Here is a 14,768-nt window from a genome sequence, read left to right as displayed (position 1 = left end):
GTAAAATACAACTGAATTCGCTCTTTCTTTGAAGCAAGCCTTTGAAGTACCCTTTAGGAAATGTTTCCTTAAGATAGAGAATATTACAAGTGATAGATCCTAATTATTACTAAGATATAAAGTTTTGTCATTTCTGTGTAATGTCTGAACCACAAACATTTGCTCTCACTCATAGAGAGACAATCATAAAGGAAAAAACATGAAACAGATTTTATTCAACATCTATTTATCAATACAGAGTTCTCCTGTCCACTGAATTTCATACTACATGATGTTTACTCCCAAGAGTTAACGATACATCCTTTTTTTCTTGCCAGGACTTTTTGATGACGTTGCAAACTATTCAGCAGTCAACAATTCAGCACAAAGGCATTCAGAGTCACGCCGGCATGTTGTGACAGAACCACACAATTACATGGGATTCGTCCCATTCTGAAAATGCCTAAACAGCAAATGGCAGAAGCAAATGGAATCAAATGTCAGAGCCAGCACAGTCTGAGAGACTTGAAACTCAGACTCCACGATCCACGGGGAAAGTTTCCTGCTGCGCCATGGAATAAAGGTGCCAGATAGAAAATGACAGCAAGACTTCTAAGAACACCCCTGGCTTTGCTCTTCCTTGGCCTCTTTGGGATCCTGAAGGCGACAACAATATCGTGCAGAAACGAGGAAGGTGAAGCTGTGGATTGGTAGGTAAAGGAAATGTAAGGCTTGGTGCGTGCAGATAGAAAGCCAGAGTACTGGTGGCTAACTGGTGCGCTGTGAAGTTCAGGAGACTTCCACTCCACCTCTCCCCTTAAAAAGAAAGCAAGTTGAAGCGTGTAAATGAGCCACGTATCCAGATAGGGTAGGCTTCTGAATGAGAGAGCTTCCCTTTGAGAAAGAGCTTAGCAGCCCCTCGTGGGCCTGATTCATGCTCTCAGCAGGGCAAGGCTGGTGGCCACAGAGGTGCGTTAGAGCTGACAGCTTCTCTCAGTTGGCAATTTCCTTTAATTGCATTGTGGCTTTCCTAACAGAGCCCTTCCAACATCCTTTTAGAGTTGATGAAGGAGAGAGGTTAATTTTTCCCTGACACTGGAGCGTCTCCTTATGTGAAGGAGAAAGAGGGCTTGATGGTACAGAGCACTGTTTGGTTAACCTTATTTATTGGACAGCACAGACAGCTGTTGGAGTGGGTGGTAAGTCACCAGTCTCCTGCAGTGTCAAAGAGACGAAACACAGCTTTGTGTTACAGTCATGGATTCTCCGAAAGCTTTGATCACTTTTTCACTCTTTAATTAGGGTGTTTAGGTTAGCCTTTATGGTTGGCATCAAGCTTTGTGTAAACTTCAGGCTAGAGAACATAGATCCACCCAATCAGTCTCTCACCAAACAGTTACTGAGCTCACACCAGCCCTGTGCTGAGTTTTGAAAATACAAATATGAACAAAACACGGTTCTTACCCTCGAGGAGCTCATCGTTATGTGGTAAAGGCATATATGGGGCATTAGATGGGGCACTGGGGAGGATAGAGCCCAGAAGACTTCTCTGGGGAACTATTGGGCTGGCCAAAAAGTTTGTTCGGGTTTTTCCATACCATCGCATGGAAAACCCCGAACAAATTTTTTGGCCAACCCAATAGTTTTGAGCTAAGTTTTGAGCACAATTATGAGTTAGTTATAAAAACAAGGGAGATGCAAGGGCATCTCAGGTCAATGAAGAAGCAATGAGGAGGTCCAGAGGCAATAAGCAATGGGGAGAGTTTGGAAGCAGTTAAGTAAAGTTGGCGCTTCGGGAGAACGTGGGGAAATGGCAGGAGGGCAGAGGGGAGCTTAGAGAGATAGGTGAGAGCCAGGTCATGAGGGGTTTCATGTGCTGAACTGCTGAGTCTGAGCTTGACCATGAAAGGGAGCTACTGACAGACTTCAAGTGGGGACTTGATAAAGTCAGATTTGCATTTTAGAAAGCCCACTGGCAGTACTCTGAAGGCCAGCTGGCTGGGGACTAGTCTAGAGTCATGGAAACCAATAGGACTTCGGCAGTGTTACAGGTGAGAAGAAGTATGGACCCAAGTTAAAGAAGAGGAAATAGAGAGGAGGAACACGCTGAGAGGACTTGGTAATGGATAGGCGCAGGGGAGTAGGAGAGAGGAAGAAGTTAAGAAAGACTTGCAGGTTGCTGGCTTCTGTGACTGCGTGGATGTGTTCCCTAAGAGCAGGGGATGAGTAGAGTTGTCGCAAAATATTGTGAACTTGGTTTCGAAGATATGGAGTTGGAGGTCTCTGAGACATCTTTGTATTTGGGTTTATCTAGACCTCAGCATAGAGATCTGGGCTAGAAATAGATTCAGAAATCTTCAGATTATAATTGGAGATGGTCACCCAAGGAAGATGTTTAAAAGCACTAGTCCTTAATTGGTGTGCCATGATAGTTGACAAACATTTCCATGGTGGGCCACCAAATTGTGATCAATATATAAAATTTATTTTTGCCACAACCGAATGGACATATTACTTAGCAATATCTGTCAGAGAGAATGCTGTGCTAAGCAGACAGGGAGGCACAGTCTCGAGCTGCTACACTACCTGCGAGAGTTAAAGGGCAGAGGAACTTGAGGTCAGCATCAAAGAATAATTTCATGTTTCCTGCCATGTGTGAGGACCTGGCCCTGAGAGTAAGAAAGCCTGGACAGGGCAGGAAAGAGCATAAATGGAAGCATAAGACTGATGAGAACCAAGTGAACGTTGAAGCTTTTCTCAGCAGTGTGAGACACTGTTGTGGGGTAATAGTGAATGCATTCCAATGTTTGGTCCAGTGTGAGTATTTGAGGGTTAATCGTGGGGTTTGTGCTATTAAAGAGTGTTTGGCTAGAACTGGTCAATCTTGCCTTCCAGGTACTTTTGACAATGTCTGGAGACATTTTTGATTGGCACGACTTGGGGAGTACTGTTGACATCTAATAGGAAGAGGCCAGGGATACTACAATGCACAGAACAGGCTCCCAGAGAATAATGGGGCCCAAAATGTGAATACAGCACACTGAGAAACCCTGGGTTAGATGATCCAAGAATGGCTGAATGCCATGCGGGTCTAACAACCTCTCCTCCCTGTGAGATAACCAAAGGAGATATACAGATAGGAGACAATAGTAAAGAAAGCAAGGCATTTACTTAATTGGCTGGTCTTGGACCTGAATCCTCAATGCAGAGCATTCTGATAAACTGAGCTGAAGAATGTGGCTTAGGCCAGAGGCTCAAGAAAGCCTCCACTGACTCTGATGACTAAACCCAAATCTCAGACCCAGCCAGCCCACTACAAAGAGATGAGCATGCCAAGCACCTAAGGCAGCAGAGAAAAACAGAGAAGAGAAAGGAAAGGAAAGAACAGAGTTCTGTTCTTTCTGTGGAAAGAACAGAGAAGTCATTCTCAAAGTATGTGAACTTCTACCACGGGGATCCCACCCCCCAGGCCAGTAAATGTTTTTAGAACACGTACAGTCAGATTTGCATTTCCTTCATTGGGAAGGAGCAACAGTAAGGGTGGAAAAAGAGGCAGAGAGCTTGCGCAAATCCCCTTCCTTAGACTTAGAGGCCTTCTGTGAAACATAAGTGAAATGATACATTTAAGCGCTTGACACAGTGGCTGCCATCAGGGAAAGAGTTAGGAAATGTTAGTAATTCATAATTATTTCTTTTGTTAGGTTTACATTTTATAAGTTGCCTAAAAGGCAAGACAAGGAAAGTCGAGAGACTGGGGTAGAGTACCTATACCTAGACTCTGCAACCAGAAGCTGGAGAAGGAGTAAGCAACTAATGAATACCACCAAGAGTGTTTTGGGAAGGACATTACAACAGCTATATGAAGCATATGCTTCCGAGGTATGTTATAGTTATCATTTATTTGAATCATATAAAATGCATAATACAGACTCCAAGGCTTCCAAAAGATTTTAACTCCTTGTCTACCCAGTGCCCAATCCTAGCAACTAGAAGTAAGCTAGCTCAGAATCTGAATCAATCTAACTAAGACCTTAGGGAATACATCAATATACTCCATAGCAATGCCAAATTGTTGATATGTTCGGCACTATGTCCAATGGCATCACTGGGCAAAGTGTGAACTAATTACATATTGAAATCTTTTGGCTGCCAAACTCTGCCAATGTGCTCAGTACTCGCTATCTTACTCCTTTAATGGAAATAGAAGAGCCCTCTCCTATTACAATGCAATATAGATCTGTGATCAATATGCCATGAGCTATGGGTTGTTTAAGCCATGGTGGGATGAGTTTGGTGGGAAAAGTAAAGGGTTCCACTTGGTCTTCCTTTTAATTAATCATTTTCAAAATAGTAGGTTGAGAGCTAGGGCTCTAGTTCAAGGCCCTGGAACTAACTTGCCTGAATATGGAGCTTAAACCTGCTATCTGGACTCCATCAGGCAATGAGTTAACTACCTCAATGTGGGCAGTCTCCCAACATTCCAGGCACCATCTGCTGTTCAGTGACAAGATACTGCTTTTCAACCAGGGGTGACAAGTAAAATCGAACAATAATTAACATCCAATTATACTCATCTACGCATTTCCTAACAATAATTTATAGAGAAGTAAATATGTAAAACAACTCAGCACTTACAACGTGCTGGGTCTTTACATATGTCAACTAATTTAATCCCCACAACAATACTGAATTAGACTCTAGCACCACTATTTGAACATTTACTGAAAATATGCAGAGAGCTGTCACCTTGTGCACAAATACCCACTTTATTCACCTGTCATTAAGACCAGCCATCGGAGCCAAGTTACAAAGTCAAAACTTATTTGTAAGCTGTTTGAGTACATGTGATGTTCCAAACACTGTCCTAGGGGCTTTTAGAAATTGTTCATTCTCAGCAACATCCCTGTTTTGAATTAGTCGATTATTGTGTAAAAGCAAAACTACCTGTAGCTGCTTCTGCTTTCCAAGGTTGGGGATGGAAAACCTGGAGTATAACCCATCAGTGAGAAAATAAACACATTCTTCCCCTCCCAATTGCAGGCTGTCCAAGGAGAGAAAGGCCAGAGCAACATTGCAGCCTCTGTCATTTATCTTTTTTGGGGAAGATGGGTCTTCGTTTGGCAAACTATAATAATGATCTTTGGAAGTGCAAAAGTAGCCCCAGAGCCTAGGAGGGCATGAGAGCTAAACTGCTCTGCAAAATAAAGAAGGGGTAGATGGGAGCTAGGAATTAAAAAGTATACAGAACATGGAGGGAGATTGGAGGCAGGTCAGCTTGGTGATGTAAAACCATTCAATGTTTCATACCTTCTGTAAAACCTGCTCACACGCAATGTCTTGAGTGGTGGATTCTGGGAAGAAAATGACAGTAAAGGGGCTGATTTCCATGTCTGATTGGCATGGAGCCCAAAGAAGAACAACCAAAAAGACTGAGTGTTCTCTGGAAGTTGGAACTATGTGCCAGAAGTGACCATGAGAACACAACTTCCCCACCTTCTGATCTGGAATTGAACTTCTGACAGAGAGTAGAATGCAAGATCAGACCAACTGGTTTTAAATCTCAAATGTCAAGTTATGCCAATATCAGGGTTATGTTGGAAATATCCCTTCTTTTGCCTTTGTAAATGAGAACCTTCCATATACCTTGATAATAACACTTATCAAACTATATCACAGTTGCCTATATTTACCTGACTATTCCCTGCTAGACTGGGGTCAGAGACCATACCCTTCTTATTCAACATCCAGTAGTCAAAATAATACCCAACATAAGTGTTAAAGGAATAAAGATGTCCTGGGAATTCGCCGGTGGTCCAGTGGTTAGGACTCTATGCTTCCACTGCTGAGGGCCTGGGTTGGATCCCAAACCCTGGTGGGGAACTAAGATCCTGCAAGCCATGAGGCCAAAAAAAAAAAAAAAAAAAGGTCTAGAGGCACAAGCCTAGGTCTGCCTATTCTTTTTTTTAATTTTTTTTTATATTGGACCATAGTTGATTAACAATATTGTGTTAGTTTCAGGTATACTGCAAAGTGATTCAGTTATACATACACATGCATCCTTTTTCAAATTCTTTTCCCATTTAGGTTATTACAGAATATTGAGCAGAGTTCCCTGTGCTACACAGTAGGTCCTTGTTGGTTATCTATCTTAAATATAGCAGTGTGTACATGTCAATCCCCAACTCCCAATCTATCCCTCCCCACTATCCTTCCCCCCCGGTAACCATAAGTTTCTTCTCTAAGTCTGTGAGTCTGTTTCTGTTTTGTAAATAAGTTCATTAGCATCAATTTTTTTAGATTCTGCATATAAGCGATATCGTATGATATTGTCTTTCTCTGTCTGACTTACTTCACTTAGTATGATAATCTCCAGGTCCTATTCTTAGGTCATGATTTTTTCACTTTATGAAGGAGCCTCTTTTCACTAGAGCTACATCCCATTTACCTTAGCTGGCCGTTATACCTCTGGTTAGAATGTTAAACTTCATCTATTAAAAGAATTAAGTTCCTTACTGAATTTTCCCAGAGGCCTTCCACATTGTACCCCAAAGGCACACAATGGCCTTGTCACCGCATTCCATACAGGCTCACAGGATAACTAACTGTCAGAGTTCTCCAGTGGAGAATCTGAATGCCAACGGTAGTGATGGTCAATTACAGAAAATGCAGGTAAGAAAACAGCTTACTTTCCTAAATATTCCTAAACATAGTAGCCAAGAATGCTGTAGAGACTATGTTGTGCCTTTTTTAAAAAAATGGTTTTAGATTATATCAAATAATGAAGCACCTGTAAGAAACTCAGTTATTGATTTTTTTTCTGAGAGACAAGCAAGGGTCTTTTTTTAAGGGGATGGGTTGTCCTTTCCTGCTTTTAATTATGTCACTGAGACTTTTTAATATTGACATCATTGGCTTCATTAAAAGTCACTGCATCATGACACAACTGAAATGGAACGACACAGAAAAAATATAAGCAAGTTTCCAAAACATGACAAAGAGATACTATCAAAATAGTAGCTTCACTTTGACTCAGAGATTTGACCAACTGTTTGGGGAATGTACTCGCATGTTGCCTTACCAGAGGAAATCCATTATCACATTCAATCACACCACTTATTTTAAGCAGGAAAAGGTCAAGTTGAAATGGTGAAGTGACAGGAGAAATGGATTGAAGAAAAATCCTCCCCTATCAGGGAGCTAGTAGAAGCAGAGAATGAGGAATCCTGATTAAACAGGAAGCTATGACCAAGTAGTGAAGCACAAAGTAAGCAGAGGAAATCAGACCCTGACGGCCAATTCTGCATTGTGCCTATAATATCAGTGGAGAAAACTTAGCTGTAATCCTTGGCTGGCTGTTCCTACTGCATTTCCTGAATGAATATTTAAGTACCCCTTTATCATACACTAGTTGCCAGATCAGAAACATGGGTCCAAAATAACTGAAATAGGAATATTGCCCTCACACACACATCACAATGCACAGGGCTCCTGTCACACAAGACAAAACCATGTGTGGTTGAGAATGGACTTCTTGTCCCTTGTCTTGCACGTCACAGAATTCATATCGATGGGAAAGCTGCCTATTAGAACGGATGACTTCTCATGTGTATTAATGAAAGTTCTGTATTGCAGGCCGGGTAGCTGGTAGAAATGTTGTGAGCATTTATGAGTGAAAGATTTATGCCATTATAACCCTAAAATGTCCCTGCAGGATAACAAAACAGCCTATCTAATATACAATGATGGAGTCCCTAAATCCATGAATTACAGCAGAAAGTATGGACACACCAAAGGTATGACAAAGGCTCTTATTTTCTCTTTCCTACTGGAAATCAGTATTTTTGTAAACATTCCATCTTCAGTAGTCTTATACTCCATACTAAAAAGATAGCTTTTCTTTTTAATGGTCTGAGTCATCAAAATGAGTGATTTCTGTATCACAGGTTATAATGATATACTTTGACTTTGCAATATCCTTCTCACAAATCCCATTTTATTTTTTAATGTATCTTTTAATATATACTTTAAAGAAGAAATCCAATATTGACTACTGGGAATACCAGCCAGACTATATATGCGTGTGTGTGTGTATACTGTACACACATTTTAGTCAGGTTTATAGAGGTATAATTTGCATAGAGTAAAATTCACCCTTCTTAGTGTCAAGTTCCATTTGAAATACAGTAAACATTTTTGAAAAAGTATTTTAAAATATTTTTTATATTATAGTAATTTTTGTTGTTATATATTTTGTTCTATAATTATAATAATTTTTATTATAGTGATTTTTGGTATTTTTCAATTTATAAACTATGTATATATATGTTATTGAAAAATTCAAAATGATAGTAAACAAAAAATCTGTAATCCTAATACTCATCAGATAATTACACTTAATACTTTCTACTTTTTCTATGATACATATTTTGAAACATTTTTATAAAACTATTGTAATGACTACTTCAAACTTTTTTCAACTTAATATACCACGAATAACTTTCCATGGCAACAAGTATTCTTCAGAAGGTTCCAAACTCAAATGTCTTCAGGGGCAGGCAAGTGATGTCAGCAAGCCAAGGGGGCTGAACCGGCAGGTAACTAGAGAACTGGAGAGTATATACTTGCTCTAAGGAAGCAGTTACTACTCAGCTTGCCTTATGGGAATGCAATTTTTCCAGAGAAAATTAGAGTTTGTGGGAAATCTCCCCAGTTTTTAAATGTTGGTAATAAATTCAAAGTTTTAAAAAATACTCTGCAAGCATAATAATATGTATCTGCAGGCTAGATTTGGCCTGTGGGCTGCCTGTTTGCAACCTCTGATTCAGAATATCATTTGTAATGGCTGTCAAATGTCATGAGCATTGAAAGCCTTTGATTTAGCTAAGTTGCCTTCCTGATGGTCCTATTTGCATGGAACCCAACAATTTTTATAACATGCCGCATTCTGCAACCTCTCCTTTACCAACCTCCCACCACCATTTTCGCTCCACCCTGTTAGTTGATACAAGCGTTTAGAAAAAAGGCTGGAAAAGGAGTGGGACCTGATGTCACATTGGGGAGTTCCCTGCCAACAGGTGTCCCGACATCCTGTGGCATTTGTACCAGGAAGTTAGGATTTCAGACAAACAGCAATACTCATCTGGGCCGAAGAGAGTCCCTGAAGGTCATCCAGCTCTGTGAGGCAACTGAACTTTGAACATTTTCCACCTCGACACAGGTATTGATTCCATAGCCACTGACAAAGTCACTGACAAATACTCTGCTTCCTTAAAGTGTGTTCTTTGAAAAAGAAATAACTGGCAGGCATTTGGTTTCTGTTCTAACACTAAGGCAAACATGACTTTTATGTCTCCATGGTCATATGCAAACTGGAAAGTCTAGTTAGCATACCCAAACTGTCTTGATATATTTATAAACACAGAAATAGTCATAGATGCCTGGTGGACAGGGTTCTTTGTGCCATGTCACAAGATGATGAAAATCTTTCTGTTTCCTTCTTTTCTGGCTTTCATGTTAGTCTGCTCTAGAGATTTTTACTAAATACAATTAACTGGGGTGTTTTAGAACATGGCTTCCCTGTTTTTTTTCTCTCTGCCTCTTTTTTCAATCTTGCAAAACTGGGTGAATTCTGCACATAAATGAGCATCAGTTTCTCACAATAAATTACTGCAAGTACATGTTCTCATTTGATATTTTCTCTTTCAACTCTGCTTTTTAGCTGGCTTTTGAAAATAGCTTAGCTGCTTAGCAGTAAAGACATTATCTGAAGCTTGCCAGGTGACTACATAGTCTAACAAGGTCAAACACCAATTTAGCAAATTTGCATTCTGCCAAAACAAATTTTCCTTGTAGTTTCAACATGAAATGCCTCTCAACTCTTCACAGGGTGGCTGTCCTAGCTCCCTTTTGTGGTGGGTTATTAACAGTAATGGGGCAATATGATGTGTACCTGAATTGGTTTTGAAATTATTGAAAAAGAGCGTGATCCTTGTAATTATTAGCCTAATAAAAAATTAGCCTGAAGTATAAAGGGCTTAAATGTTGTAGCTTTGAACTCTGTTTTTTTTAAAGGAGCTTTGTTTTTCTAATTTATCTGTATTTACTGTATCTTTGGTAGGTTTACTTCTGTGGAACAGAATCCAGGGGTTCTGGTTGATTCATTCCATTCCCCATTTTCCTCCAATTCCTGAAGAAGGCTATGAGTATCCACCCACAGGGAGACGAAATGGACAAACTGGCATCTGCATAACTTTCAAGTACAACCAGTATGAAGCAATAGGTAACACTAGAGTGTGTAAAAAAAGAGAGAGAGAGAGAGAAAGAGAGATAACAATATTGAAGAAGGGATTTGGAAATATATTAATAAATTTATCACTTCATTTGCTTCTCTATTCATAAACCCTCTGATACCTAGATTCTAATATTGGCTTTGGTGAGATCTCGGGCAGGCTCACTTACCTGACCTTGCTTTCCTGGTCCACCAATGAAGTCTTTGAACTTGATCAGAGGCAGTAGTTTCAAATGTCTACAGGGGCCAGGCAGGTAAGAAAAATGGGTGACACAGGTGGACATTGCATGGGCAGTGGGGACAGTGACAAACTGGGTTGTTGACTCTCCCCTAGCTTCCCTCAAAAGCTTCAGCTCCATTATACTGTGGTTCTGTGGGAATACAGACCTACATCTCCATATTTTTTAGAGGAAGCAGAAACCTAGGGGAGGATGTAAGAATACAAGAGAGAGAAGGAAAGAGGGAGATAGATCCTCTGATTTTCCAATATGGTCTCAATCTTATTTATTTTTTAAATTGTGTAGACCTCATGTTGCCTATAGGCCACCAACATGACACTTCGGAGCATAAACCAGATGATCTTCCCTTAAGATCTCAAGTTCAAAGGGCCAAAAATACTTGGATTTGGAAAATCCAAAGTAGGAATAGGGAAGAGAAGTAGGAATGGTATTTTACCAATCACTTTTTACTGAGGAAGCTGCTATATAGTAAAGAGTGATTATTTGCCTCTGGATATAGGAGGTTTAGAATATTTTTGTTTTTTATCAAATTTCCATCTTATGGAAAGGATTATTGAGCCTCTCACCCAAATTAAGCCCTAGTCTAACTAGCTGAGTTCCTATAATGACTAGAGAGCTTAATAGCATAGAGATTAGGTGTGCATGCTGATGAGTTGGTCATTCTTGGAGCTGGATGATCAGTACATGGGTGTTCTCTACTTTTGTATGTGTACACATGGGAGAAAAAACACATGGCCTCCAAGACCAGACTGCCTGGGCTTTAATACCAACTCCTTCAGTTACAAGCTTATAACCTTGGGCATGTGACATAAATTCTCCATTAATTTATCTATAAAATGAGGATAATGATAAAAGAACTTACCTAATAATAAGGTTGTTCTGATTAAATTAGTAAACCCACATAATAATGCCTGGAAAGTAGGGAGTGTCAACTATTTTAACCAAAAGTTTGAAGGCTATTGGCTTAAAGAAGGGAATACTTTTGCTTTTGTTTTTCATTCTATTTAGTTTTTTAATTCACAACAAGACCTAAAATACCAACAAGCATTTCCATTTGTGTCTTAATTCTCAACTTTTCTTTATTGTTTCTTGATTCAGATTCTCAGCTCTTGGTCTGCAACCCAAACGTTTATAGCTGTTCCATCCCAGTAACCTTTCACCAGGAGCTCGTTCACATGCCCCAGCTGTGTGCCAGATCCAGCTCATCAGAGATCCCTGGCCGGCATCTCACCACACTTCAGTCAGCCCAGGGACAAAAATTCCTCCATTTTGCAAAGTCTGATTATTTTCTTGACGGTATGAAAGCCCATCATCAAACAATATGCTATTACACTGCTGCTGGACTCACTTTGGATTGCAAAGAGGAAATATTCTGATTATTCAGGGGAGTAGAAGTAGAAGAGGAGGGAGGACAAAGAAACGAAAGGGAGAAGGGACACCAAGGGTCAATTAAAATATTAGCCACTTGAATAGAAGGGTTGCTGATCCAACCACAAAAGTATCTCACAACCATCTAGCCAGAGGCCAGTAAAAACTCAGTCTCCAGCCTCAGCTGGGCACAGAACCAAGCTGTCTCCTTTTTCTTTCACTCCCTAAGTAGTTATTTTAAGCCTTCCTTACCCTCAGGTCCTGCCTCTTCACCTTTTCCTTCATAGAGAGAATAGAAATCACCAGAAAGAAACCACTTCAAGAGCACACCCCACCCTCCACAATCTAAGCTATTTTCTTTCTTTTTTTACCAGTTTTCTCTCATCCAAACAGAAGCAGTGCACTCCGTGCCCTGGAACCTATCCCAGCCTCAGAATACTTTCATAAACTCAACCTGTTCTCCCTCTTCTACTTCAGCTCTCCTGCTCTACAAGCCCCTTAGAATATAAACATTCCTAAAAACCCTCCCTCAATTCTAGATTCCCTATACCTCTGTTTTTTTCTTCTAAATTTACTTTTAGAAAACTCTTCAGGGTCTTTACTTGCTCACTGCTCCTTGACTACAGTCTTGCTTCTCTGTCTATAGACCTTACAGTCTCTCTCCAGTCACCAATGGCCATCTTAATTGACCTCACTGTCTTCCTTCCTTCCTTCCGTCCTTCCTTCCTTCCTTCCTAACTTCTTACCTTCCTTCCTTCCTAACTTACTTCTTTCATTCCTTCATTCGTTCCTTCCTTCCTAACTCCCTTCCTTTCTTCCTTCCTAACCTTCTTCCTTCCTTTAATATTGAATAAAATTTACTGAATGCCTACTACTTGCCTGTGTTAGGCATTAGAGATCCCAAAATTAACAGGACAGAAATAGCTTCCGCAGAATTTGGCACAGTTGGAACCCTTTCTTTTTTGAAACGTTCTCCTCCCTGAGTTTTGGAAGTACACAGTCTTTTGGTCTTCCTCCCACTTCTTATAAGTCTCTTCTGCCAGGTCCTCCTCCTCTGCATACTCCTTATGTGACTAGGTTGCCCTGTGGTCCTCTACTTACCCTTATCGCATATACATATTCCTGCTAGGTGATTCCCAAGTCTAGATCTCCACCCTAGACCTCTGTTCTGACAGAAGTATTCATCAGTGAGTGGGACATTTCTGCTCGCAGGGTGGCACAGCCACACAAAATTCAACACGCCAAACTCATCTCATCATTATTCCTAACATATCTCACTCTTTTTCTCATATTCTGCATGGTCCCCTAGAACTCTTGATCCCTGTTTTTTTCTCTTCCCCCTTATCAAATCATCAAGTTAAATCAGTTCCCAGTCCTTAATAACTCACATTTATCTTACCCCCTCTAAACTTTCTGCCATGGCCATGGTTCACACCTGTGTTTGTTACCACACTTATTGTGACAAGCTGGTGGTTTTCCTCTCTCCAATCTAATGTAGCCTTCCCAATTCATCCTGCACATTGCTTCTCAATTGATATTTATGGTCATAAAGCAGTTTCTATTAATCCCCCAATAACACTCCTTAAAAAATTTCCCATTGATTTCAGGAAAATTCAAACACTTTGGCATGGTTTATAAAGATCTCTAGATGCTGGCCTCTGGTTACTGCTCTATCCTTATTCTTTCCAAAGGTCTTTTCAGGACAAAAGCCTATATTGCTCTTGTATGTGTGGAATAGAAGACGTTTTCAGAGACCAATATCATCCTAGTAATAATGATAATAACTTTTATTTGCATATCACTTTAGCGTTTATAAAATGTTCTCCTATCCACTCTCTCAGTCATGTTGTTATTATTGTGCTTGTGACATCCACATATCAGGGGTGCATGATGGTTCTATTCCTGAGATATTTTCAGGGATTTATCTAAGTTTAAATAAACCTCACTATTTTTCTCTTTATAAACTCTAGACATCTTTGCAGCCTGGATGGCTCAACGGTTGAAGACTCACTTGCTAACAGAAACCTGGCAGCGAAAGAGACAAGAGCTTCCTTCAAACTGCTCCCTTCCTTACCATGTCTACAATGTCAAAGCAATTAAGTTATCTAGACAATCTTATTTCAGCTCTTATCAGGATCATGCCAAATGGTGTATTTCCCAAAAGGGCACCAAAAATCGCTGGACATGTATTGGAGACCTAAATCGGAGCCCACACCAAGCCTTCAGAAGTGGAGGATTCATTTGTACCCAGAATCATCATATTTACCAAGCATTCCAAGGATTAGTTTTATATTATGAGAACTGTAACTAAACTTGGTGAAAGGACATATGTGCTATCATTTTCAACACTGATATGGTATCTTCTTCTACTAGATCTATTCTTTATATATTAAAAGCCTGTGAATTTACTTATGGTCCACATACCATCAAATAAAATGTTTTTCTCCCATGCTTACCATTTTATCTTCCAAATAGTGGCAATTTATCTACTTAGCATGTATTTATTTATTTATTTTACATTCTTATTGGAGTATAATTGCTTTACAATGGTGTGTTAGTTTCTGCTTTATAAAAAAGTGAATCAGCTATACATATACCTTTATCCCCATATCTCCTTCGTCTTGTGTCTCCCTCTCACCCTCCCTATCCCACCCCTCTACTTAGCATTTATATGCCATAAACACACTCTGTTATGTATATCTAAAGTGAGAATAGAAGGAGTGAAAGAAAAAATTTTGTTCCAGATTAGTCAGCTCTCAATTGTCCATGGATTGACTGGCCATCTCTTAGAGTAATTTCATCTTCACAAAGAATTCCCTGACTCTCCTCCTCACCCCTTTTTGAAGAAAAAAACATTTCTATCTCTCTGTACATCAAACTGCTTAGTCATATTC

General features: G+C 40.0%; 1 protein-coding gene across 1 annotated transcript; it reads left to right on the top strand.

Annotated features, from left to right (window-relative positions):
- The first annotated feature begins 250 nt into the window (after positions 1 to 250).
- Positions 251 to 14,325, top strand: DNASE2B (deoxyribonuclease 2 beta). The gene is made up of 6 exons (XM_029227001.1): positions 251 to 689; positions 3,681 to 3,858; positions 7,691 to 7,772; positions 10,097 to 10,258; positions 11,605 to 11,802; positions 13,845 to 14,325. The coding sequence occupies exons 1-6, from the start codon at positions 577 to 579 to the stop codon at positions 14,183 to 14,185; spliced, it is 1,074 nt and encodes a 357-aa protein (XP_029082834.1). The 5' UTR covers positions 251 to 576; the 3' UTR covers positions 14,186 to 14,325.
- Positions 14,326 to 14,768: the final 443 nt, after the last annotated feature.

This window comes from Monodon monoceros, unplaced genomic scaffold, assembly GCF_005190385.1.
Source record: "Monodon monoceros isolate NGI ecotype Baffin Bay Population unplaced genomic scaffold, NGI_Narwhal_1 Super_Scaffold_18, whole genome shotgun sequence".
Classification (NCBI taxonomy): Eukaryota; Metazoa; Chordata; class Mammalia; order Artiodactyla; family Monodontidae; genus Monodon; species Monodon monoceros.
Note: the sequence above shows the minus strand (reverse complement) of the source record. Positions and strands in the feature narration are given on the sequence as shown.